The following is a 25,055-nucleotide window of genomic DNA, read 5'->3' on the forward strand; positions in this document are numbered from 1 at the left end:
GCTAATTGCACGGCGGTGTTCACTCGTTTTCCTCCTCCATCGGACAGGATGGAGCAGCCTCTGGGCAGCGCCATGCAGCTGTTCCCGGCTGTGTGCGAGGCTGCCGGGGCTGAGCCCGGGCGAAGCTCATGGCACCGGTGCCCGTGGCCCGCTGCCAGCCCCGGCTCTGCCACCGGCCCCCATCCCGGGACACCGGAGCGACCCTGACCCCCATGGGATGGTGGTGGTGACGCTGGAGCACCCGCGGACCTGAGGGGATGGGGGGGTGAAGGGAGAGCACCCCTGACCCAAATAGGATGGAGGGGAATGAAGGGAGAGCACCCCTGACCCCAATGGGATGAAAAGGGGGTGAAGGGAGAGCACCCCTGACCCCCGTGCGATGGAGGGGGATGAAGGGAGAGCACCCCTGACCCCAATGGGATGGAAGGGAATGAAGGGAGAGCACCCCTGACCCCAATGGGATGAAAAGGGGGTGAAGGGAGAGCACCCCTGACCCCAATGGGATGGAGGGGGGTGAAGGGAGAGCACCCCTGACCCCAATGGGATGAAAAGGGCGTGAAGGGAGAGCACCCCTGACCCCAGTGGGATGAAAAGGGCGTGAAGGGAGAGCACCCCTGACCCCAGTGGGATGAAAAGGGGGTGAAGGGAGAGCGCCCCTGACCCCAATGGGATGAAAAGGGGGTGAAGGGAGAGCGCCCCTGACCCCAATGGGATGAAAAGGGGGTGAAGGGAGAGCACCCCTGACCCCAGTGGGATGGAGGGGAATGAAGGGAGAGCACCCCTGACCCCAGTGGGATGAAAAGGGGGTGAAGGGAGAGCACCCCTGACCCCAGTGGGATGAAAAGGGGGTGAAGGGAGAGCACCCCTGACCCCGGTGTGATGAAAAGGGGGTGAAGGGAGAGCACCCCTGACCCCAATGGGATGAAAAGGGGGTGAAGGGAGAGCACCCCTGACCCCAATGGGATGAAAAGGGGGTGAAGGGAGAGCACCCCTGACCCCGGTGCGATGGAGGGGGGTGAAGGGAGAGCACCCCTGACCCCGGTGCGATGGAGGGGGGTGAAGGGAGAGCACCCCTGACCCCAATGGGATGGAGGGGAATGAAGGGAGAGCACCCCTGACCCCAATGGGATGAAAAGGGGGTGAAGGGAGAGCACCCCTGACCCCAATGGGATGGAAGGGAATGAAGGGAGAGCACCCCTGACCCCAATGGGATGAAAAGGGGGTGAAGGGAGAGCACCCCTGACCCCAGTGGGATGAAAAGGGGAATGAAGGGAGAGCGCCCCTGACCCCAATGGGATGAAAAGGGGGTGAAGGGAGAGCACCCCTGACCCCAGTGGGATGGAGGGGGATGAAGAGAGAGCACCCCTGACCCCAATGGGATGAAAAGGGGGTGAAGGGAGAGCACCCCTGACCCCAGTGGGATGGAGGGGGATGAAGAGAGAGCACCCTGCACCTCGCTGTGATGAAGGGAGACACCGAGGTGGGTGCTGGTGGTGCCCCTGGAGCACCCCTGACCCCCATGGCATGGAGGGGGGACAAAGGGAGACACCGAGGTGGGTGCTGGTGGTGCCAGCAGCCCTGGCATGCTCTGGACTCTTTATTCCTCCTGGCCCGAGCCCCCACGGCAGCTCTGGGAGCAAAGCACCGAGCGAAAGGCGCCCGGTCCCGGCTCCCTGCGGTGTCCCGGCCGTGACCGAGGCTCCCGGTGTCCCGGCCGTGGCCGTGACCGAGGCTCCCGGTGTCCTCCCATCGCTCCGTGCCCTCACTGGCAGCCCCGCAGGACCCCCAGGGCCTCCCGCACGGCGGCGAAGATCATCCCGTCCAGCTGCGAGGGCGCAAAGAGGGGGCTCAGCCCGGCTCACCCCACCCCGGCACCCCCAAATTTCCCCCCCCGGAGCACCCACCTGGGCGCGGAGGTGGCGCGGGGTCCCGGCGGGGCCGCTGCCGAGCTGCCGGAGGCGCACGGCGCTCTCCGGGGACAGGAATTGCTGCTCCACGCTGATGGTGCCGCTGAGGCTCTGCACCTGCCCGGCCGCATGGGGGTTTGCCGTGCCTCAGTTTCCCCACGGAGGCTTGGCACAGCCTCTCGGGGGAGGGATCAGGGCCGCCTACCTGGTGGGGAGCCCCGGCGGGGACCAGCACGGCGTCCCCCGGGAGCTGCAGGAGGCTCCAGCCGCTCACCCCGCACTCGTCCCGCAGCCGCCGCCGCAGCGCGGGGTCCAGGTAGCGCCCGGGGGGCTCCGCCGTGGCCGCCCCCTCCTGCCCCGGCTCCGGGGCTGCCTGTGGGGTGCCAGGGGTGAGCGGAGCCGGGGGCTGGAGCGGGGCCGGGGGTGGCGGCACTCACCTCGCGCAGGAAATCGCGGATCCGCGCGGCGTCCTCGGCGCGGAAGATGTGCCACAGGGCGCCGGGCCCGCCGCTCGCCCTGAGCCGCTCCCGCAGCGGCGCCTCCAGCTCGTCCGCGTCCGCCGGCAGGAGCAGCTCTGCGGGCACACAGGGCTCAGCGGCATCCCAGGGGACGCGGGGTGGGCATGGGGGGACCCGCACCCCGCCCCGTACCCCGCGGTGCCGGCGCTGCGTGCGCCAGGACGCTGATGGAGTCAAGCGCTTCCACCGTCAGGTTTTTGGTCCCAAAGTTCCGCTCCTGCGGACGCACACCTGGGAGGGGATTGGGGATTGGCGCGGCCGGGGGGAGCCCGGGTGTTCCCCAAAGCCCGGGTACCCCTCAAAACCCGGGTGATCCCAAAGCCCCGCTGCCTCCCAAACCCCAGTGCCCCCCAAAGCCCCAGTGCCCCCCAAAGCCCGGGTGACCTCAGACCCGGGTGCCCCCCAAAGCCCCAATGCCTCCAAACCCCGGTGCCCTCCAATGCCCCGGTCCTCCCAATGCCCCGGTCCCCCTAAAGCCCGGGTGACCCCAAACCCGGGTGCCCCCCAAAGCCCGGTGTCCCCCAAAATCCCAGTGCCCCCCAAAGCCCCGGAGCACCCCAAAGCTCCGGTACCGCTCTCACCGTAGGCCACGCAGACGCGCGGGCGCAGCCAGCGCTGGCCCCGCTGGCCCCGCAGGTAGGTGGCCAGGTTGAGGCGGCCGCTGGCCCCGCAGTACTCGGGCAGGGGCAGGCTGGCCCGCAGGTTGGTGGCCCTGTGGCACAGGGGGTGTGGTGACACTCAGGACCTCCCAACCCCACTGAGCCCCGCTGGCCAAGCCAGCTGGCCTGGGGAGGGGACATGGGGGTGATGCCACCCCGTGCTGTCACCTACCGGCTCAGCTCCGTGTCCCCAAAGCCGCTCTCCAGCTTCAGCAGGTCCCCGCTGCTCTGCTCCTGCTCGGGGCATGCTGTGGGAGGGAGCCCGGTGCCACATCAGGGCTGCAGCCAGGGGTGCACAGCCCGGCTCCCCTCACGCCTCACCCCAAAATCACACCGGGGACCCCACAGACTCTTCGTCCCCTCACCTGTGCTGGCGGCAAAGCCACCCCAAAACTCCCGGCTGCTCATCCGGACGCGGCTCCGCGGTGCCCGCAGGTTCACCGCCTCCACCTCCTCCTCCTCCTGCCCCGAGGGCTGGAAGGATTCGGGCGCCCACAGCCGCGGCTCCAGCCTCTTCTGCAGCCCTGAAACCAGCACAGGCTGCCGGGGCAGCCAGGGCTCAGTGGAGAAGCTGGGGGGCTCCCGGCTGTCCCCCCACCCGCACGGACTGGGGGCTCACCTGGCCCTGCTTCCAGTGCTCCTGGAACAGTTTGTAGTCGCTGGCGTGGCCGGGGTCGTGCAGCCAGAGCAGCCCGCTGGGCGCCAGGATGCAGTGGGATGCGGGGGGGTCCGGGGAGCCGGGGGGGCTCAGCTCGGCCCCCGCCTGCCTCTCCTGGAACTTCCTCTCCACCACGCGGGCGATGATGCTGTCCAGGATGCTGGTCAGGCGATTATCCTGGGGGGGACGCGATTGGGGAGACCCTCAGCCCCTGCGGACCCCCCCAGCTCCGCCAGAGCGGGGTGGGCAGCAGGGCACGGGGTGGCCCGAGGGCCCCGGGACTCACGCTGGGCAGGGCCGGTGCCACGGGGGCGAAGGCCATGCGCACCTCGTCCTGCCCCAGGCACAGCTTCACGGCGGTGGAGGCCAGGAGGTCGCAGAGGGTCGTGGTCTGCACGGCCCCCCCCCTCGCCGGGGGCTGCCCCGGGGACGGCGGCCCCCCCTCGGGGCTCTCTGCTCGGGGGAGAACACGGTCAGGGTTGCTCACGCCGTCCTCTGCACGTCACACCCTACCCAGCACCCCAAAAGGGGACGGGGTGCGGCATCCCTGACCCCCCCGGAGCGGGGCCGTGCCCGCGGCGGGGGGGTCGCAGCCGGCCCTACCTTCCTTGATGGGCCGGGCGGGGTCGGCGGGGCCGTGGCTGCGGGGTGGCAGGGTGGGCACCGCGGCCCCCGGCGGCTCCTGAAAAACCCCGGAGCAGTGGGGATCCAGGTGCGAGCCACATCCCACGCCCTGTGCAGGGTTGGGGTGCACCTGCACCCCCTTTTCCCCAGCTCCCAGAGCCCCCCCGTACCTGCCTGCCCGGGGGCTCCGCCAGGCTCTGCTCCGCAGCCCCCTCCCCGCAGGGACAGTGGGACTCGATGCCAAACTTGACCCTGACCTCGTGCAGAAGCTTCCAGAGCCGGGTCAGGACTGGGGGCAGATGAGGACAGGGGTGTCAATCCCCCCAGCAGTAACCAAAGAGGGTTTTTGGGGCTGGGGGACACACACTCACCACGGGTGGGGACGAACTGCGTGGGGACCAGGGATGACACGTGGTGGTCCCGCCCGGGGGTGCACTCCGGTGGCAGCGCTGGACCCTCTGTGCCAGAGAGAGGCTTGTCCCCACTTTGTCCCCGCTGACACCTCCCTTCCCACCCCTCCCCGTCCCCGTACCGGGGCCACTCTCCTCCCGCCTGCTGCGGTGGCAGTCGGGGCACAGCTGGAAGCCACATCTGGCACAGCTCCAGTGGGAGTTGAAGAAGCCACGCTGGCAGGCGTCACAGAGCTGCGGGGCTCCTTCCCCCCGCCTCCAGCCCGTCACCCCTGCGGGAAACACAGCCTCAGCCTCCCCGTGTCCCCAGTGTCCCCAGTGTCACCCCACCCTGGTCCCCGCTTACCCTCGGGCCCGCCGGGGGCTCCCGGCCACGCGTCCCTGTCCCTGCGGACGGCGGCACAGAAAGGGTCCCCCAGGACCCCCAGCAGGTACTTGGCCAGGCAGAGGCTGCTCCCCACGTTCCTGCTCCCCACATTCCTGACCCCCGGATCGGGGCCAGCCCCTTCCAGCAGCTCCCCCTCGGCCTCCCCCAAGGTGCAGAGGCCATCGACGCTCAGCTCCCCGTTGTCCCCCAGGGCGAACCTGCGGGGAGAGGGGACAGAGCTGGGGGTGCTCAAAATGGGGTGATGAGACAAGAGGAGAAAACTTGGGGTGGTGGGGGAGGACGCTAGAAAAGGGCAGGACGAGGAAAGGATGCTCAAAAGTGAGGGGAAGCGAGGGGACTCCCTAAAGCGGGGTGACAGGAGAGGATGCTCCAAAGTAGGGTGACAGGAGAGGGTGTTGTGAAGCGGGGTGACAGAGAGGGTGTCCCAAAGAGGGGTGACAGGAAGGGATGCTCCAAAGTGGGGCGAAGGGAGGGGATGCTCTAAAGAGTTGGGTGACAGGAAGGAAATGCTCTGAAACGGGGTGATACAAGGGGACGTTCCCAAGTGGGGTGATCAAAAGGGATATTCCAAAGATGGGGAAGCTCCACTGCCCCCCGACACTGTCCCCCCTGCTGGACCCCCCCACCCGCCCTGTGAGCTCACCTGCGGAAGTGCAGCAGCCTGCAGCTGCTCTCGGGGGGCTCCTCCTCCTCGCCCTCGGGGTCCCCCCCGGCGCGGGGGGCGCAGGCACAGCAGCGGGGGATGCTGGGGGGCAGCGCCGTGCAGGGCAGGCTCTGCAGGCACCACGGCTCCCCCGCACGGCTCGGCGGCTCTGGGGACACGGGAAGCGCTTGGGGACACCGCGGAGCCCCATCCACACCAGCTGGGAGGGACTGGAAGCGCCCAAGGCCAGCTTGGACGGGGCTTGGAGTAACCTGGGGTGGTGGAAGGTGTCCCTGGGCATGGCAAGGTGTTGGGACTGGATGGGTTTTAGGGTTCCTTCCAACCCAAAGCATTCCGGGATTCTGGGATCCTATGACTGGCACGCTGCGGCGGGGGCTGGAAACTGGGCCAGAAAGTAGGGCTGGAAAGTAGGGCTGGAGCTGAGCAGAGGTCAGGCCTAGGATGCCAACACCTCCCCGAGGAGCCACTGCCTCGGCAATCCCACCCGAGGGCGTCACGCTGCCCCAAAGGGACATTTCGATCCGTGCCCACCCTGGGAATCGCTGCCAGACCCGGTCACGCCGGGAAAAACCCCAGCACAGCAGGTTCCGCAGCCCACACGTGTTCCCAGCTGGTGTTGTGGGCGCCGGGAACCGGGACGCAAAATTCCCTTGGGATCGGGTGCTGCCGCCGCCCTCTCCCCGGCCCCGCTGCGCATCCTGTGCATCCTCACCTTCATCTCCCAGCTCCATCCTCCTCTCCTCGGGGTCCCCCGCGCTCTCCGTGCCATCACCCGGGCACGCGGTGGCCTTGGTGCCCCTCTTGGCCGCCCCGGCGCCCTCGCCGGCAGGGCGGGGCCCATCGGCGGTGCCGTGGGGGCGTTTGGCCGAGCGCTTGCCCTCCCCGGGGGGCTCGGGACCCCCGTCCCGCCGGGAAGCTTTGGAGCGAGGCAGCGACTGCTCCGAGTGCCGCGTCAGCCACGTCTTCTTCAGCTTGGTGTGGTTGCTGGGGGGGCACGGGAAACGCCCCCCGGCCATGCCCAGGGTGGGCTCGAAGGGGTTGGGCACCCCGCAGCCCACCCCCGGGCACCCATCGCAGCCCGGGGTGGGGCAGAGACAACCCGGGGGGGGCTCCGGCTTGGCCAGAGCCGCTGGGTAGTGCCCGTCCGCCAGCAGGGGCGAGGGGTTGGGCTCCCCGCATGCCCTGGGCGAGCCGGGCTGGGCGCTTCTGTAGCCCAGGCGCTCATCTTTGGGCTCCGAGGGCCGGCCCGGCCCCGTGTCCATGGAAAAATCGGCGCCGTGGGGCCGTGCGCCCACCCAGGGCCCCCCGCAGCCCCCCGTGCCGGGCTGCAGGAGGAACAGGGGGTGGCTGGCGCCGGGGGGAGGCGTGCGGGGATGGGGAGCGGGCACCGCCGAGCTGCCCCCCGCCCGGCCATCCCTCCACGGGGCTCCCGGCAGCTCCGGCACCGCCGGCTCCCCCTCCCCGTCTCTGTCCTGCCCTGCTTGGCTCTTGCCCGGCAGCTGCGGCGCCGCGTGGTTCTTGGTCGAGGGGTGGAACCCGGGTCCTTTCTTGGCGTAAAACTCCTGGAAGGGAGCAGAGGTGCGGTGTCACCCCAGCTGGGGGTCCCCGTCCCGCTTCTGTCACCCACATCCCTGCGAGGCGGCGATGGGGAGCATTCCGTTCCCCTGCCTCAGTTTCCCCACAGCCCTGCCAGGCTGGGCAGCCGCCCGGTGCTTCCCGGTGCCCGGGGCTGGCTGCTGGGGTGCCCATGCGCCCCGCTGCCAGCGTGGGAAAGGAATGGGGAGCCGCAGCGGCACCAGCGGGGTGCGACGGGCGCGCCCAGGGCTGGCAGCGCTGCCTCCCCCCCGCCCCCGTGCCGCGGCTCCCGCCGCCGTGACTCAGCCCGGGGGTGGCATCACCCGCGGGGACACCGCGGAGCGCAGCGTCACCCCGGCGGCGCTCGGGGGGCTGGGACCCCCCTGCCGAGCTGCGGCGGGGAGCAGAGGGCTGCGCCCCCCCCGGGGGTGCTGCCAGGCCCTGCCCTGGCTGCGGGTGGCAGCGCCGCCTTTCGCAACCCGCCCGTCCCGGCCGCGTTCAGGTAGGGCTGGAGCCGCTGACACCTCCGGGACCGCCGAGCATCCTCGCTCCGGAGCCTCTCCGAGCTGTCCTACCTTGTTCCCTGAGCTGGAGCACTCGTCGAAGGGGGCCGGAGCCGCCTTGCACCTCGGCGGGACCCCCAGGTAGAGGGGCTGTCCCCAGGCGGGCGCGTAGGGGCCCAAACGCCAGTCCAGGCCGGCGAAGCGCCCGTCACCCACCGCCCCCGGCCCCTCCGCCCCTGCCCCGCCGAACGGGGGCTCGGCCGGGGGCCCTGTGGGCAGCAGCGAGGACAGGAGGAAGGGGCTGTGCTTGGCCTCCACGAGGAAGGGGCAGTGGCGGAAAGCCGGGGGGTCTCCGGCCGCGTCCCCCGCCGCGCTGCGGGGCTTGCCGGCGGTGCCGGGGCGCGGCGCGTCCAGCCCCGGCACGGCCAGGGGGTAGCGGTGGTACGCGTGGCTGTAGAGGGCCAGCGGGGCCAGCACGGCCTCGGCCCAGCGCGGCCCCGGGTGCTCCTTGCAGGGCTCCCCCCAGCCCGCCTTGGGCTGCCCGTTCCGGGGGGGCAGCAGCGGGGGCAGCTCGGCTCCGTCCTTGGGGCGGCACAGGGCGTCCCGCAGGCACGGCGGGGCCGGTGGGTAGGGACAGCTCAGGCGGCCACCGGCGAGCTCCCGGACGGGTCCCAAACATCCCTCGGAGCCCCTCCAGGGACATCCTTTCTCCATGCCGTAGCTCAGCTTGCCGGGCTCCGGGTAGCCCGGGAGTCCCATCTCGGCAGCGGCGCTTCGGGATAAAAGCATCCCGCTGCTCTCCATCCCCCGGGAGTCCTGCGCTGCCTCCGGGCCTCTTCTCCACCGCGCCGGGGTCTCCCCCATCCTCGCGTCGCTGGCCATGCTGCTCCGACACTCATGTGGTGCTCAGCGCCGTCCCGGGCAGGCCGGATCCTGCGGGCAGGGAGAGAGACATTAGTGGGGAACAGCACCCACCCCTGCCCGGACAGCGCTGCTGGGAAACTGAGGCACGGGGATGCTTGGGGGTGTTGCTGGGGGGGCTGCCTTCAACCCCCCAGCTCCATCCTCCCGTGTTTGGTGGGAGGCTTCCCGGCACGGCGGGGGGATCCCCGGCTCCCGTGCCCCGCGGCATCCGTCGGGACGCACGATCCGGGGGGACACGTGTCTGGGGCGTGTGTCCCCGTCCCATCCCGGCCCTCCTGCGCCCATCCCGGCGGGACCGGCGGCCGGGACGCACCTCGCGCCCACCAGTCCCTCCGCACCCAGCCTGGCCCCGCGCCCGGCCGCTGGCACCCAGCGTGGGGAGGCCGTGCCCCGCGCAGGTATTCGCCTCCGGCCAGGGCTGGGCTGCGCTTCCCAGGAGGGCTTCCAGCGAGGGGGGAGCTCCCCGCTCGCAGGGGCCCCTCCTGGGAGAAATGCCTGGGGGGATTTGCAGGATTAACCCTCCGCCGGGACCCGGGCCACACGCAGACGCGGGTGCGGAGCCAGACCTCGCAGCGCCGGCGGTCGCATCCCTTCCCCGTGTCCCGCAGCCCGCCGTGTCCGGCTGCCGGAGCAGCCGAGGGGGACAGAGCCGAGCTCAGCCAACTCCCGGCCCTGCTACGGGGTGGGACAGAGCCGCCCTGAGGGCCGGGATGGGGACAGGAGCAGGGTGAGGACAGGAGCGTGTGTCCCCAGAGCCGCCTGTTCCCGTCACATCCTCCTCCCGGAGAGGGCAAAGTCCCCATTCCCACGGTGCTCGGGCAGCATCCCGGGGCACCGTGTCCGAGCCGGGGCACCCTGGGGCACAGGGACACCCTGGGGACAGCCACCCCATCCCTCCAGGGCCAGGCTCTCCCACCCAGCCCCATCTCAGGAAGCTCTCCCAGCACAGCTCCCCGAGGCTGCCCCACCACCTGCCCTCCTCGCGGTCACCCCGAGGGTGACATTGCCCCAGGGTGACACTGTCCCCTGTCCTCCATCCCATCCGGAGCACAGGAAGCTGCTCCCGCTGCTCGGCGAGCATCCCCACTGCCCCACAGCTACCTGGAGGGTCCATCAGGGACCCCAGTGCCGAGGACGAGCGGGGTCTCCGCCGGTGACACCGGGTCCCGGAGAGGCGAAGCCGGGCGGGCGGGAGCACCTAAACCCACAGGCTGAAGGGGTCCGGCTCCGGGATCTGGAGGAGGCAGAAAGCCGCCCGGGCGGGCCTGGGGATGTTCTTCTCCTCGTGCTGGAGCTGGAGTTTTTGATCCATTGGCTTGGGAGGCTCCGTGCTCCTCCTGCCTTTCGTCCTGCTAGCTGGGGCTCCCGGCGGGCTGAGATTCGGGGACAGGGGTACCCAGGGAGCAGCGGCAGCACCAGCAAGACCTTCCCCCGGCTCTAGGCAGCCCTGAGCATCCTGGAGCGATGACCACGGGACAAGGAGGTGGCAGTGGCTCTGCTCCCCACGAGCGTGCAGCCTCCGCCGGCTCCGGCAGCGACTGGGCGGGCGGGAGGGATGCTGGGGCTGCTGACGCCCGAGAACCGGGAATCGGCGCGGTGCCGGCGGTGCCGCCCAGCCCCGGGGGCACCGGCGGCGGTGCCAAGGCGGGCAGGTGTGCTCTGCCCCGTGCGGGTGAAGAAAGCGCCCTTTGTTCGCCAAGGCCGCCCCGTCACCAATGAAAGGATCCAGCCGCCCGCTCCGGGCGAAACTGGAACGGGAGAAACACCGGGACGGGCCAAAAGTCCCTGTCCTGGTGCTGGGGAGCTGCTGGGGGCATGCCCAGCACGGAGCATGTGGCCATCCTACGGGATGGGAGTCCCCAGGAGGCCAAACCCCTCTGGCTTTGGCCAAAGGTTGCAGATCTGGCCTCAAGTCGTGGTCCAGAGCCGTGCCCATGGCTCCTGCAGCTGCCTGGGGTGCAGGTAGAGCTCCGCCACCCCCTGCAGACCCCGCAGCAGCCGGCTGGGAAGAGCAGGATGTGCTCCAAGGGGTGCAGAGGGGCCTTGTGGAGCACAGGGATGCTGTGACAGCATCCTGGAGGTGCCACCCTGACCAGGGATGAGAAGGGAGTGCCTGGGGCCTCTCATTCCTGCCCTGCAGCCCACCAGGGTCACACCCATGCCAGCCGTGCCCACCAGGATCACTCCCATGCCAGCCGTACCCACCAGGGTCACACAGGTCCCAGCTGTGCCCACCAGGATCACACAGGTCCCAGGATCACACCCATGCCAGCTGTGCCCACCAGGATCACACAGGTCCCAGGATCACACAGGTCCCAGCTGTGCCCACCAGGATCACACAGGTCCCAGGATCACACCCATGCCAGCTGTGCCCAGGAGGATCACACAGGTCCCAGCTGTGCCCACCAGGCTCACACAGGTCCCAGGATCACACAGATTCCAGCTGTGCCCACCCAGATCACACAGATCCCAGGATCACACCCACGCCAGCTGTGCCCAGGAGGATCACACAGGTCCCAGCCATGACCTGCAGCCCAAAAGGGTCACACCCATCCCAGCCGTACCCACCAGGATCACACAGATCCCAGCCCTGCCCACCAGGATCACACAGATCCCAGGATCACACAGATCCCAGCCGTACCCACCAGGATCACACCCATGCCAGCCATGCCCACCAGGATCACACAGATCCCAGCCATGCCCACCAGGATCACACAGATCCCAGCCGTGCAAATCAGGATCACACAGATCCCAGGATCACACAGGTCCCAGCTGTGCCCACCAGGATCACACAGGTCCCAGACATGACCTGCAGCCCAAGAGGGTCACACCCATCCCAGCCCTGCCCACCAGGATCACACAGATCCTAGCCCTGCCCACCAGGATCACACAGATCTCAGCCATGCCCACCAGGATCACACAGATCCCAGGATCACACCCATGCCAGCTGTGCCCAGGAGGATCACACAGGTCCCAGCCATGACCTGCAGCCCAAGAGGGTCACACCCATCCCAGCCGTACCCACCAGGATCACACAGATCCCAGCCGTACCCACCAGGATCACACAGATCCCAGCTATGCCCACCAGGATCACACAGATCCCGGCCCTGCCCACCAGGATCACACAGATCCCGGCCCTGCCCACCAGGATCACACAGATCCCAGCCGTACCCACCAGGATCACACAGATTCCAGCCGTACCCACCAGGATCACACAGATCTCAGCCGTACCCACCAGGCTCACACAGATCCCAGCTATGCCCACCAGGATCACACAGATCTCAGCCGTACCCACCAGGATCACACAGATCCCAGCTATGCCCACCAGGATCACACAGATCCCAGCTATGCCCACCAGGGTCACATCCATCCCAGCCATGCCCTGTGCCCACCAGGCAAAAGCCGGGACCTCGTGGGTGCCCCCACACTGTCCCCAAGCCCCGGGACCCCCATCACGAGGACACCCGACCCCAAACCCACCAGCACCCACCGCAGACGAGCCCTGGAGAGCGAGGAGCAGATCCAGGGGGGTCTCCCAGGTGGACCCCCCGCTCCTGGGCTCCCGAGGGGCTGGCACTGATGCCAGCAGCGCCGTGCGGGTTTATGTAACCCGCGTGTGTCCCCGGGACGTGCCCGCCTTACATAAACCGCATCCCTGGGCACGGCTGGCCCGGCACGGCTCGGCAGCGGGCAGGGGGCACGGGAGAAGGGCTGAGGGCAGGCCGGGCCCCGCGGGAGCCCAGCAGCGCCGCAGGTTGCCCGCAGCTCCGCAGCTTCCTCGCGGTCCGGTCCCGCTGGCAGCTGGCAGCGGGGGTTAACCCTTGCTGGGCACGGCTCGGGCCACCTCGTGCCACCGGGGTCACTCGGCCGTGCCAGCTGGTCCCATCCCATGGCACCCCCCAGCCCTGCTCGCCCAGGAGGTCTGGGGGGTTTGGGGTGCTGCTGGCTGCACCCAGTGGGTGCCAGGGAACAGGGAGGGGACCCAGACAGGGCTCGGGGCGAGGGAGAGCCCGCGCCTGCCTGCGATGAGAAGGTGCTGAAAGACGAACTCTTCCCGTTCCCTCCCTCCGTTCCTCAGCAATGATGGATCCGGAAGGGCTGGGACGGAGCTGGCAGCCGGGAGGGACCCCGGGGAAGGGTCTGCAGCGTCCCTGCGTGCCCGGGGGGCTCTGGGGGTGCTCGGGCATCTCGGGGATGTCGTGAGGGAGGGGACGGATGGGGAGAGGGATGGACGCACCACGCTGAAAACGCCAAGGAGGATCGATGCCCCATTGCTGGGGCAAGGAGCAGGGAGCAGGGGGATGATGGAGGGACAACGGGGAATTTCCCACCGTGCACCGGGGCAGCATCCCTGGGCACTGTCCCCTCGCCACGCCGCGCTGCCCTCGGGGTACCAAGCAGCCTGAAACCCTGGTGGTGCCTTCCCAGGGCCAGTGCAGTCCCCACGGGGTAGCCACGCTGCGGGACGCTCTGTTTGGGCTCAGCCGCTGCTCGCCGATCCCAGGAGCAGATCCGTGTCTGCTCCCACAGCCCCTGGCCGGGTTCCTCCACCCCCTGCCCGTCCCAGCACGACCCCCAGAGGGTCCCCAGGGTGAACCGGGGGGGTCCAGGCTGGGTTTGAGTTCTGCCAGCGGGGGGATAACCCCCGAGGGGGTTCTGCCTTGGTGGCTTGGCACAGAGCTCCAAAATCCGTGGTTTTGCCCCAAAACAGAGGGCAAGCAGAGGGACGGCAACACCCAGGAGCCGAGTGCTGGCCAGAACGCCACCGCGGGAGGCCGGAAACTCCCGAATTAGAGACCTTGGCGTCCCTGCCCCGCTCCAGCATGGGGGGGACGCTGTGAGGACGTGGGGTGGAGGGAGAATGTCCCCACGGTGTCCCCTGGGATCGTGGGGGACGCTGTGGGGACGTGGGACGAAGGGACAGTGTCCCACGGTGTCCCCTGGGATCGTGGGGGTTCTGTGGGGACGTGGGGCAAAGGGACAGTGTCCCCACGGTGTCCCCTGGGATCGTGGGGGGTTCTGTGGGGACGTGGGACGAAGGGACAGTGTCCCCACGGTGTCCCCTGGGATCGTGGGGGGTTCTGTGGGGACGTGGGACGAAGGGACAATGTCCCCACGGTGTCCCCTGGGATCATGGGGGGTTCTGTGGGGACGTGCGGCGAAGGGACAGTGTCCCCACGGTGTCCCCTGGGATCGTGGGGGATCCCAGTGCAGGACAGGGGATCCCCAGAATGATCCAGCACTGGCGGGGGGGGATGGATGAGGGTCCCCCAGAACCTCTCTGCTGATGTCCCAGCAGGATCCTGCCAGCCCCATCCCGGTGCCCACAGCACCCGCCTGGACCAGGGCACCCCCAGACCCACAAACCGCCTCTGCCCGGGGAAAGAACCCAAAATTCAGCTTTTTCCTCATGCAAAATGGATCCCAGCTCCGGCTTGCCCGGAGAGCACACACAGAACCCCAGCCCTTCCTCTTCCTCCTCCTCCTCCTCCTCCTTCCTCCTCCTACTAGCCCCGGCACAGAGCCCGGCACGCACCTACCTGCCTCCACCGCGGCGCAGGTGAGGAAGCTGAGGGCGCAGGCGGAGGAAGCAGCCCCGATTGCCCCCCGTGCCCAGCACCGGGCGCGGTGGCCGCGAGAGCTTTTGTTAATCTGCACCCGGTGCTTAAATTAAAAAAAAAAAGGAAAAAAAAAAAAAGGAAAAAAAAAAAAGAAAAGAAAAAAAAAAACCCCACGTCAAACCTTCAGGAGTCTGGAGGCTGCGGCGGAGCGGAGGGCACGGGAGGACACTCACTCCCACACGAGCAGCTTTCTGGGAATTAGGGCCACAGCCCAACTGCTCTGGCAGCCTGCGCTCCCCTCCAGCCCTGGCTGCCGGTACGGCGGGGCCTGGGCAACCTCCCCGGTGCCGGTGCTGGTTCCGGGCAGCCTCAGCGGCCCCGTCCGGCCCCGCCGCCGCAGGGTCGGACACTTCTCCCGACCCTAATCTCCCGCTTTTCCCCGGGGAGGTGAGTAAGCATCGCTAATCCCGCCTCGTTTCGCTGCCGCGGACGGACCAGCCGCTCCCCCCGGGCTGGGGCCGCTCCCGACGCCCCCAGGGCACCGTGCCCAGCCCGGGTCGCCCCTTCCCCGGGTGCCGCACGCCCTCAAGGCGAAGCTTGGGATGGACGGAGCGAGGAGACGGAGAGAGGAGAAGGAGAGAGGAGACAGGAGAGAGGAGACAGGAGGAGAGAGGAGAAGGAGAGAGGAGAAGGAGCGGCTGGTCCGCGTCAGAGGGCACGGCGGGATGTCGCAGCCAACCCACCTCTGCCGGTGTCCCCCATGCCGCTGTGCCAGCCCCGCGCGCGGCCCGGGAATGCCGGGGGGGACGCAGGAGGACCCGGAGGTGATGGATGCTGCCGGATGCTGCCGTCCCCGCATCCCTCCTTCCCGAGGAGGACGAGCCGTCCCGGCAAGCCCCGGTGCGGGGGCACGGTGCCCGTCCTGTGCCACCCCCTGCCCCCCACCTCCACGTGCCCGGGACTCCTGTTTACCCAGCGCCAGGAACCGGCTTCAAATACCTTGATGTAATTAAAAGCTCACCCCGGGGCCAAGGGCTTAGGACGGCAGCCAGGGACACGGGCAGCCCGCTGCCACCTGCGTGCCGCACCGGCAGGGCTGGCAGCTGCCCGCGCTTCTGGCAGCACCCACCTGGCAGCGCCCGGGGGCTCCTGCCCCCGGCCCGGGCCCCTCCGCTGTCCCCACCGCGCTGCCGGGGTGCCGTGGTGGCGGGCAGGTGATGCGGTGACACGGATCCTGCTGCGGGACGGGAGCGATGGGCAGGCCCTGCTCGCTGCCTCAGTTTCCCTTGGCGGCTGGAAATGCTCTGCCTCAGTTTCCCCTGGTGGCCGCAGAGGCCGTGCTGTCCCCAGAACGGGGTGCCCAGCACGCCCTGGAGGCGGTGCCCAGCTCCCCACCAGCCTGGGGATTGCGGTCCCCAAAAAATCCTCAGCCCAGCGCCCGTGGTGTCACGGCAGGGACACGGAGCCGGAGCCGTCCTCGGGCCAGCGCGGGCTGGCTGGGGACAGACGGGTCCCCGGGGGGACAGGCGGCTGCGGGGAGGAGCGGGGGGGATGCAGCAGCGTTCCTTCAGCTGTGTCCTCCCACACTCCCGTCACCTCGAACGCCCTTTTCCCGACCCCTCCCGCCACCGCCGCGCTTCCCACCCGTCATCCTCTTCCTCGCCATCCTCCTCCTCCTCCTCCTCCTCCTCATCCTCACCAGCGGCTCACCGGCAGCCTGGGGGCATGTGTGCGCTTGAGACACGGTGTGGGGGCGCAGCGGGAGCCCCCCCAGAACCAGGAGGGGAGGTCTCACCTGCGCGGCAGCGCTGGGGAGGGAGGGGGGGTCTCATCCCCCCCGCCCGCGGCTCCTCAGCCCGCCCTCGCTGCCCTCTGCGGCGGGAGGCAGCTGAGAGCTCCCGGGGCTGCCAGAAAAGAGGCTGCGTTTAAACAACAGACATAATTATGCTTTTGATACCGTCTGCTAAAAATACAGCGCGGTGCCGCGCGGGGAGCCATGTGTGCGCGGCCTCACATGGCTCCCGGCCCCAACAGCTGACTCAGGCAGCGGCCACCGGCAGGGGACAGCCGTGGGGGGAGCCCCGTGGGGAGCGGGGGGGTCACACCCTCACCTGGGACCCCCAAACAGCCGATCTGGGGGGGAGCAGGGCAGCCCGGGGATGGCAGGAGCATCCCACCGCAAAGGCAGCGGAGCGAAGCGAGCTGGGGATGGGGCAGGGAAGGAGGCGGGGGTTGCAGGAGCGTGGATGTCACTCGGTGTCACCACGGTGGGTTTGGGGGGTGCTCGGGCTGCTCTCGGGGTTGTGGAGGGGCGAGGAGGATGTTGGGGGGTGCAGGGGGAGCTCTGGGGGGTGGCACCCCAAGCACCCAGCAGCTCCCCGGGGAGGTAAATCCCGTTGGGGAGTGATGACCCCAATTTCCCTGAGCCTGCACTGCCCGGAGGGAGACAGGGGTGGGTGACACCCCCGCAGTGCCCGGCCATGGCACCCCCGGCCCTCCAGAAACGGGCAGTGGGGGCACCACGGCCCGGGGTTGGCAGCACAGCATCAGCCGCGTCCCTGACAGCTGGCACGGAGCAGCCCTGCGTCACCCGCTCCCCTGCCAGCTCCCAGGGATGCAGGCAGGGAGCCATTCCTGTGTCCTGTCCCTCCCTGCCTCGTCCCCAGCCCCTCTCCAGCTCTCCCGGAGCCCCTTCAGGGCCTGGAAGGGCTCTGAGGTGTCCCTGGAGCCTTCCCTTCTCCAGCTGAGCACCTCCAGCTCTCCTAACCTGGCTCCAGAGGCGCTCCGGTTTTGGAGCCTCTCCGTGGCCTCCTCTGGACTTGCTCCAGCAGCTCCACGCCCCTCTGATACTGGGGACCCCCGAGCTGCAGGTGGGGTCTCACCTGAGCGGAGCGGAGGGGGAGAATCCCCTCCCCGAGCCCGCTGGGAATGCAGCCCCCTCGCCCCCTCGCTGATGTCACCGCCTACACCCCCCCAGCCCCACTGTCCCCCACTCCAGCCATGCAAACCCTGCCCGGGGGTTTGGGGTGGGACAGGGGGACCCCACAGCGGTGCCAGCCGGGGCTCAGCCTGGCACCCCCTCCCCGGAGGGGACGGTGGCAGCGGGCGAGCTCAGGTCAGGCGCTTAAACTGCTGTGCTGGGGCGGTGCCAGGCGAGCCGGGGGGGATTAGGGCTTTGCTGATGCAGCCTGGCACTGGCCCGTGCGCTGACACAGCTGGGATCAGCGCTGGCACCGCCGGAGCTGCCTCGGCCCCGGGGGGACGGGCTGTGCCACCCCGCCCGGCTCCTCCTTGGGTTTCAACCCCCGGGGGACACACGGGTCTACCAAAGCAGGACACCAAAACTCCTTGTTCCTCCCCAGGACCCCGCTTTCCCGCCCTCGGAAGGCGCTGGTGTCGTGCCTCAGTTTCCTCAAACTGGCAATCCCTGACCCCGCACCCCGGGGCTGCAACACGGAGGCTCCGGCGCTGCTGTTAGCCCACCTGGGAGCACCCCAACATGCAAGAACCCCCCCCCCTTTGACCCCCTGGTGGCCCCAGCAGCCTCCCTGGGCCGTATCCTTGGAGGAACCGCGCTCCCTAAGCGGCTTTAGGGGGATTACAGGCAGCCCCCTGGTCCTCGCTGTCCCCACCCAGCCTTCCTTCCCGGCTGCTTTAAGTAATCGTCTCGCAGGCAGTTTTACGGGGCTAATCCAGCCACCTCCACCTAATCTGCTCCAACACCCCTGCCTGGCCCGGGCCGCCCCGCAGAGCCCGGCCCGGGCGGGCCCGGACGCTCCCGCTGCCCTGGGAAGACCCCCGAGATCGGGCGGCAGCCAAGGGCTAAAAATACAGCTGGCCCCAGGGGCGAGGGCAGGGAGGATTGGGAGCGAGGGGATTGATGCCAGGGAGCAGGGGCACCGCGGGACAGGCGAGCACCGGGGCAAGGGGAGGCCACAGAGTCACCTTGTGCCACCCCCGTGTCGCCCACCCCGGCGGGGGATGAGCCCCTCGGGAAGGAGGGGGGATTGCCGGTGGGATGGGGCGGGGAGAGGGGACAATCCAGGGATGTCCGGCTGCGGCCCGGCTGCTGCTGCCGCGCCGTGGGGGACGCGGCTACTGCAGGGATCCCGGCGCCCCGGGAAGTTTGGGAATGCCACCGGCGGCCTCGGGGACGTAAAGCGGGAGGCAAAAGAGCCTGCGAGACGCCCGTGAGGAGCATGGGGTGGGATTCCCAAGGATGGAGTGCCTCCCAAATGAGAAAATGGTCTCGGGAAGCATCCCTGGAGGAGTCGGGGGATGCTAGCCGGGATTCTGGAACCTGAAATGTGGGGGAAAGCCCCTGGGAGATGCCTGGAGGATCCCCGAGGGTACAGCTTCCTCCAAGGGAAAAAATCTCAGGAAGCTTCCCTGGAGGAGTCTTGGGCTGCACCTGGGATCCTGGAACATGGGTGGAAACACTGGGAGAGGCCCTGGAGGAGTCTCAGATGGATTCCAGAGCTTCCTCCAAGAGAAAAAACAATCTCAGGACGGGGACAGCACCGGGGACAACTCCTGCTTCCCAAAGTCTGAAACAACGTTTATTTTTCCAGGTACAAAACCCTCTTTTTGGGAGAGGGGAATGTTAAAAGCCATGTGCTGCCAGTGCTCAGGGCTCAAGTATGGGGGTGTCAGTCTGTGTCTGGGGGGGCCCGGGCAGGGGCCATGGCTTTGGCTTCAGAGGGACAAGGCACATCCACTCCTGGCTCCCAGGGGAACGGGAATGTTGTGAGTAAGGCACCATGGCAGCAGGAGAGTGGGGGGAGCGTGTAGTGTTCATGGGATGGGGGAAAAGGAGGGGCCAGACCCCACAGGAGAGGTGCCAGCACCGAGCTGAGGGGTCCGGGAGGGGGGGATGAGCTGCTCCCCCCTCCTCCCCTCCTCGAGGGGCCACATGGAAGGGATTTACAGTGTGAGGATGCCCCGGGGTGCAGGAGCCCCCCCGGGGATGCAAGGAGCCACAGCTCCCTCCTGATGCCACAGCAGCAAATTCCTCTCCAGCCTCCTGGCAGAGGTTTCCCGGGATTTTCAGCTGTCCTGCTCCGACAGAGCCGCTCTCCTCCGGGCCCGGCTGCGCAGGAGCCGGGAAGAGCCCTGGGCAGGGAAAGGGACAGGGACAGTCAGGACCCCCTGACCTGTCCCACGCCCCCACCGTGTGTCCCCCTCTCACGTCACCTCTTTTGCTGGGTTCTTCCTCAGGGTTCTCAGGCTCTGGCTGCGGGACAGGGGTCTGGGACCCCGGTGTGGGGACAACGAGGGGGACACCTGCGAGTCCGACCACAGCTCATCGTCCGACTCGCTCTCGTAGCGCAGCCCGGCGCCGTAGGCTGGGGACGGAGGGGACACGCCAGCTCCAGCACGGCCACCGTGGGCTTTGCTGGGGGCAAAGTGAGGGGGGCACATTGACCCCCCCAGCTGCTCACCCAGGGGCTGCTGGAGGCTCTCCTGCTCCTCCAGGTACAGCGGGTCCTGGAAGTGCACGGGGGCCTGCTCGGGCAGGGAGCGCAGGTCCTGCATGCTGAAGCTGCGGAGCCGCCCGGCCAGCGCGCCCTGGCTCTGCATTGGGGACACGGAGCGGACAGATCAGACCCCAGCCCAGGGACATCACGCTCTCCTGTCACCCTGCTGGGGGGGGATTTCCTCCCGGGGTACCTTGGTGGCCGCCTGGACGGCGGCGGTGGCCGCCAGGTTGAGGCCCCTCTTGCCGAAGCGCAGCGCGGTCTCGTAGCTGCGCTCGCGGGCCCGGACGAGGAACGCGTCGATGTCCTGAGAGACAGGAGGGGAGGTGCTGGCAGTGCAGGATGGTGGCCTGGGGCATTGTCACCTCTGGGGCACGGCCATGTCCCTGGGCCATGTCCCTGTCACTCCCAGGGTACTGTCACCCCCCCAGAGAAATCCCCACGTCCCTGGGCATCACCGTCCCTGGGCATCACCGTGTCCCTGGGAGGCAAGCGGGGAGGGGCTGGCAGTGCAGGATGGTGGCCTGGAGCATTGTCACCTCTGTCCCTGGGCATTGTGACTCCCAGGGAACTGTCACCCTCCAGCACATCACCATGTCCCAGGGCACTGTCACCCCTCAGGGCACTGTCACCTCCCAGGGCAATGCCAAGACCTGGGTCATTCCCTGAGCATTGTCACCTCCCAGTGCATCCCCATGTCCCTGAGTGCCGTCACCTCCCAGGGTATTGTCACTCCCAGGGAACTGTCACCCCCATGTCCCTGGGTATTGTCACCTCCCAGTGCATCCCCATGTCCCTGAGTGCCGTCACCTCCCAGGGCAATGCCATGTCCCTGGGTATTGTCACCTCCCAGTGCATCCCCATGTCCCTGAGCACTGTCACTCCCAGGGAACTGTCACCCCCCAGTGCATCCCCATGTCCCTGAGTGCCGTCACCTCCCAGGGAACTGTCACCCCCATGTCCCTCGGTATTGTCACCCCCCAGTGCATCCTCATGTTCCTGAGCACTGTCACTCCCAGGGAACTGTCACCCCCATGTCCCTCGGTATTGTCACCCCCCAGTGCATCCTCATGTTCCTGAGCACTGTCACTCCCAGGGAACTGTCACCCCCCAGTGCATCCCCATGTTCCTGAGCGCTGTCACTCCCAGGGAACTGTCACCCCCATGTCCCTGGGTATTGTCACCTCCCAGTGCATCCCCATGTCCCTGAGCGCTGTCACCTCCCACGTCCATGTGGCAATGCCACATCCCCGGGCCATCACCAACCCAACTCGGGGGGCTGAACCCCCAGGCTGGGCAGGGAGGAGCCCCAGAGCCCCGGGGATTTTTACCTTCTCCCTGCGGGCCAGCGTGGGGTGCACGAAGCGGCGGTAGAGCAGGCTGGCCCCCCGCGTGTAAGGGGACAGCAGCCAGATGACAAAAGCCATCTTCACCTCGTAGTAGAAGGGGAGCCTGGGCGAGAGGGGCAGGAGATGGGGGGGTCCAAAGGCACCCCGTGTTTCCCCCACCCATCTAGGGGGGTTCTGGGGACAGTCAGGGTCCCTCCCCAGCCTCACCAGGAGATGAGGAGGTCGGTGAAGGTCTCTGTGGCCATGAAGAGAGCGAAGACGATCCAGTACATCATCCATCGCACCTGGGGGAGCCACGGGGAGCCTGTCAGAGGGGCTGGGCCTGGGAAAAGGGAGGCTGAACCCCAGAAAGGGGGGCTGGAGACTGGGAAATGGGGACTGAACCCCAGAAAAGGGGGACTTGAGACTGGAAAGGGGGGGCTGAACCCTGGAAAAGGGGGCTGGAGACTGGGAAAAGGGGGCTGAACCCCGGAAAAGGGGGCTGGAGATTGGGAAAAGGGGGCTGAACCCCGGAAAAGGGGGCTGGAGATTGGGAAAAGGGGGCTGAACCCCGGAAAAGGGGGCTGGAGACTGGAAAGGGGGGGGCTGAATCCCGGAAAAGGGAGGCTAGAGACTGGGAAAAGGGGGCCGAACCCTGGAAAAGGGAGGCTGGAGACTGGGAAAAGGGGGCTGAACCCCGGAAAAGGGAGGCTGGAGACTGGGAAAAGGGGGCTGAACCCCGGAAAAGGGGGCTGGAGACTGGAAAGGGGGGGGCTGAACCCCGGAAAAGGGAGGCTAGAGACTGGGAAAAGGGGGCTGAACCCCGGAAAAGGGAGGCTGGAGACTGGGAAAAGGGGGGCTGAACCCCGGAAAAGGGGGGCTGAACCCCGGAAAAGGGAGGCTAGAGACTGGGAAAAGGGGGCTGAACCCCGGAAAATGGGGGCTGAACCCTGGAAAAGGGGACTGGAGATTGGGAAAAGGGGGGGTCACTGGGGTCCAGGAAAAGAGAGGCACCGGAGCCCCAGGGAAAAGAGGGGCACTGGAGCCTGGGGGAAAAGGTGGCTGAACCCCAGAAAGGGGGGCACCGGAGCCCAGGGAAAGGGGGGCACTGGAGCCACGGGGAAAGGTGGATGAACCCCAGAAAGGGGGGACTGGAGCCCCGGGGAGAAGGTGGGCATTGGAGCCCAGGGAAAAGGTGGGCACTGGAGCCCCGGGGAAAAGGGGGGGCACTGGAGCCCCGGGGAAAAGGGGGGGCACCGGAGCCCCGGGGAAAAGGGGGGGCACCGGAGCCCCGGGGAAAGGTGGCTGAACCCCAGAAAGGGGGGACCAGAACCCCAGGGAAAGGGGGGCACCGGAGCCTCCGTGAAAGGGGGGCACCGGAGCCCCGGGGAAAGGGGGGCACCGGAGCCCCGGGGAAAGGGGGGCACCGGAGCCCCGGGGAAAGGTGGCTGAACCCCAGAAAGGGGGGACTGGAGCCCGGGGAAAAGGGGGGCACCGGAGTCCCGGGGAAAAAGGGGGGGCACCGGAGCCCCGGGGATAAGAGGGGGACACCGGAGCCCCGGGGATAAGAGGGGGACACCGGAGCCCCGGGGATAAGAGGGGGGGCACCGGAGCCCCGGGGATAAGAGGGGGGCACCGGAGCCCCGGGGATAAGAGGGGGGCACCGGAGCCCCGGGGAAAAGGGGCTCTCCAGGCGCTGGACTCACGTATTCCCGGATGTTTTTTGTCTTCACGGCCTTGTAGGAGGCGTAGGCCGGGTAGAGCATCCCGAAGAGCAGCCTGCAGGGCAGCGCGGGGGTGAGGCAGCGCGGCCAGCCCGCGTCCAGCAGCGGCCACCCGGAGCAGCACGGCCGCCGGCCCGGAGCCCCTCCAGCACCGGGCCGAGCCCGGCAGAGCGCCCCGGGAGGCTGCGGGGAGGCTCGGCCACGAGCACGGGGTCGCTCCCACGGCCCCGGGACCGGCCCGAGCTGTCGGGGCGGGGCAGGGCTCGGGCTCGCTCCCCGCGGGCTCCGTCCCCGAGCTGGGTCCTGGGGCACCGGGCGAGGTGCCACCACCCCCGAACACGCAGCTGGCGTCCCGGCACCCGCTCCATCAGGGACCCCGCCAGAAAATGGGGGGAACCCGCCAGAGAATGGGGGGATCCTCTGAGCAGAGACCCCCGCGGATGGGGCAGGGACTCATCCAGGGGACCCCCACCCATGGGTGATGCAGGGGACCCCCGGCCGTGCCCACCTCCCCACGGCGGGCAGGGAGCCCCAGCAGCAGCTCAGGGGGTCCCAATTTGGGGGGCTGGCATGTTTTGGGGGGAGCGGGGGGTGGGGGGGGGGGTGTTGGTTACCCCCATGGAAAAATTTGGGGTCGCCCCCCCAAACCCCGCCTGGGGCCTCTCCGAGGAGTCCCCGCTGCGGGCGCAGCACGGGGGACCCCCATTAATGAACACCGGGAGCGGGGAGCGGGGATGGGGGATCCCTGTGACCCCCCCCCGCCGTTACACCGGACCCCACTCACTCAATCACCCGGCTGAGGATCCAGGACACCATGGTGCGGCCGGGGCGGAAGGGCCGGGCGGGAGGGGCGGTGCTGTGCCCCCCGGAGCCCCCGAATCCCCCCGAATTCCCCCCGAACCCCGAGGGAGCGAATCCCTAAAGTTGAAAGTTGCAGCAGCCGAGCCTCGCATGCGCGGTCCGGGCCCCACCGGCCGCTCTTAAAAGGGCAACGCGCTTCAAAGGGCAACGGAGCTTCTTAAAAGGGCAACGGAGCTTCTTAAAAGGGCAATGCCCTTAAAAGGGCAACAGGGCCCCTTAGAGGCGTGACCCACGTGCCGCTGCTTTATAAAATAAAAACATTTTGTAAATTCCCTAAATGTATTAAATATCAATATATTTCTATAAAATATAAAAATACAAATATATTGACACATATTAATTATATATTATAGATGATATATTAATGTATATAATATATTGACACATATTAATTATATATTATAGATGATATATTAATGTATATAATATATTGACACATATTAATTATATATTATAGATAATATATTAATGTATATAATATATTGATACATGTTAATTATATATTATAGATGATATATTAATGTATATAATTTATTGATATATATTATATCGATATATTAATATATTCTACCAAAATATATATATTAATAAATATTTATTGTATATGCTATATCTATATAATAAGTGTTTATATATTATATAAGTATATTAATATATTGTATATAAATGTCAATATATTTACATATTTATTATATATTATGTATTTTATATGTATTGATATATTAGATCAATCTATTAATATATTATATAATAAAATATCAATATATTAAATAATCTAAATATCCTAAACATACCTAAAAATGTCGTGTTTAAAATTCCATATATATCAAATATCACTACAGTAATATGCAATATATCATTATGTAATCTATATTAAATGTTCCTCAAAGCTTAAAAATTAATTCCCTAATATATATATTTATTTATCTATTAAAACATACATTTTTTAAAATCAATAAACTGGTAGGGAAAGGAGGGGAGAGCCACTCTGATGCTAAAGGATTTTTTTGGGGGTCTGCAGGGGTTGTGATGCTTTTTTGGTGCTCTGAAGGACGATGAGGATCACTCCACTGTAAGAGTGGAGCCCTGAAAGACGCTCCGGGAAAACAAAAGCTGCTTGAATCGCCTCCCTGGGCCGCCTCCCCCTCGGCCCCGCAGCCCCAAGAGCGATCCAGGCTTTCCCAAATTCCCCACCCCAGTCACGGCCACGCTGGAAGTGCCAGAACCTTCCTGCAGTGCTCCCTGTGCTTTCCAACCTGCTTTTTCCTGCCAGG

At 66.8% G+C, this 25,055-nt stretch overlaps 2 protein-coding genes across 3 annotated transcripts; both read right to left on the reverse strand.

The window, feature by feature from the left end:
* Positions 1-1,558: 1,558 nt before the first annotated feature.
* On the reverse strand, positions 1,559-15,490 carry HR (HR lysine demethylase and nuclear receptor corepressor). Of its 2 annotated transcripts, XM_068174342.1 has the most exons (20): positions 15,135-15,490; positions 14,371-14,494; positions 7,979-8,839; positions 6,541-7,390; positions 5,808-5,976; positions 5,123-5,361; positions 4,899-5,048; positions 4,738-4,824; positions 4,537-4,655; positions 4,346-4,424; positions 4,029-4,195; positions 3,704-3,919; positions 3,450-3,624; positions 3,257-3,332; positions 3,007-3,137; positions 2,558-2,656; positions 2,345-2,481; positions 2,113-2,280; positions 1,905-2,024; positions 1,559-1,825 (listed from the first exon to the last, which is right to left on the reverse strand). In XM_068174342.1, exons 3-20 carry the CDS (start codon positions 8,786-8,788, stop codon positions 1,763-1,765), a joined length of 3,855 nt encoding a protein of 1,284 aa, XP_068030443.1. In that variant the 5' UTR covers positions 8,789-8,839; positions 14,371-14,494; positions 15,135-15,490; the 3' UTR covers positions 1,559-1,762. The 2 variants fall into 2 exon arrangements, with proteins under 2 accessions (XP_068030443.1, XP_068030444.1); XM_068174343.1 differs by lacking the exons at positions 14,371-14,494; positions 15,135-15,490 and adding an exon at positions 9,932-10,495.
* Positions 15,491-18,897: 3,407 nt separating this feature from the next.
* On the reverse strand, positions 18,898-23,758 carry REEP4 (receptor accessory protein 4). Its single transcript, XM_068174607.1, has 8 exons — positions 23,705-23,758; positions 22,903-22,975; positions 21,425-21,501; positions 21,200-21,320; positions 20,062-20,175; positions 19,833-19,965; positions 19,585-19,736; positions 18,898-19,503 (listed from the first exon to the last, which is right to left on the reverse strand). Exons 1-8 carry the CDS (start codon positions 23,734-23,736, stop codon positions 19,438-19,440), a joined length of 768 nt encoding a protein of 255 aa, XP_068030708.1. The 5' UTR covers positions 23,737-23,758; the 3' UTR covers positions 18,898-19,437.
* Between the last annotated feature and the right edge of the window lie 1,297 nt (positions 23,759-25,055).

The sequence above is a fragment of the Anomalospiza imberbis genome, chromosome 28, assembly GCF_031753505.1.
Source record: "Anomalospiza imberbis isolate Cuckoo-Finch-1a 21T00152 chromosome 28, ASM3175350v1, whole genome shotgun sequence".
In the NCBI taxonomy this organism is placed as follows: Eukaryota; Metazoa; Chordata; class Aves; order Passeriformes; family Viduidae; genus Anomalospiza; species Anomalospiza imberbis.

Coding starts and splice junctions, on each gene's coding strand:
- HR (XM_068174342.1), bottom strand. CDS start 8,788: ATGGCCAGCGACGCGAGGATGGGGGAGACCCCGGCGCGGTGGAGAAGA. Junction 5,362..5,807: donor AGGCTGCTGCACTTCCGCAG/GTGAGCTCACAG, acceptor CTCTCCCCGCAG/GTTCGCCCTGGGGGACAACG. Junction 5,049..5,122: donor AGCCCCCGGCGGGCCCGAGG/GTAAGCGGGGAC, acceptor TGTTTCCCGCAG/GGGTGACGGGCTGGAGGCGG.
- REEP4 (XM_068174607.1), bottom strand. CDS start 23,736: ATGGTGTCCTGGATCCTCAGCCGGGTGATTGA. Junction 21,502..22,902: donor CAAAAAACATCCGGGAATAC/GTGAGTCCAGCG, acceptor TGGCTCCCCCAG/GTGCGATGGATGATGTACTG. Junction 19,966..20,061: donor CCGTCCAGGCGGCCACCAAG/GTACCCCGGGAG, acceptor TCCCCAATGCAG/AGCCAGGGCGCGCTGGCCGG.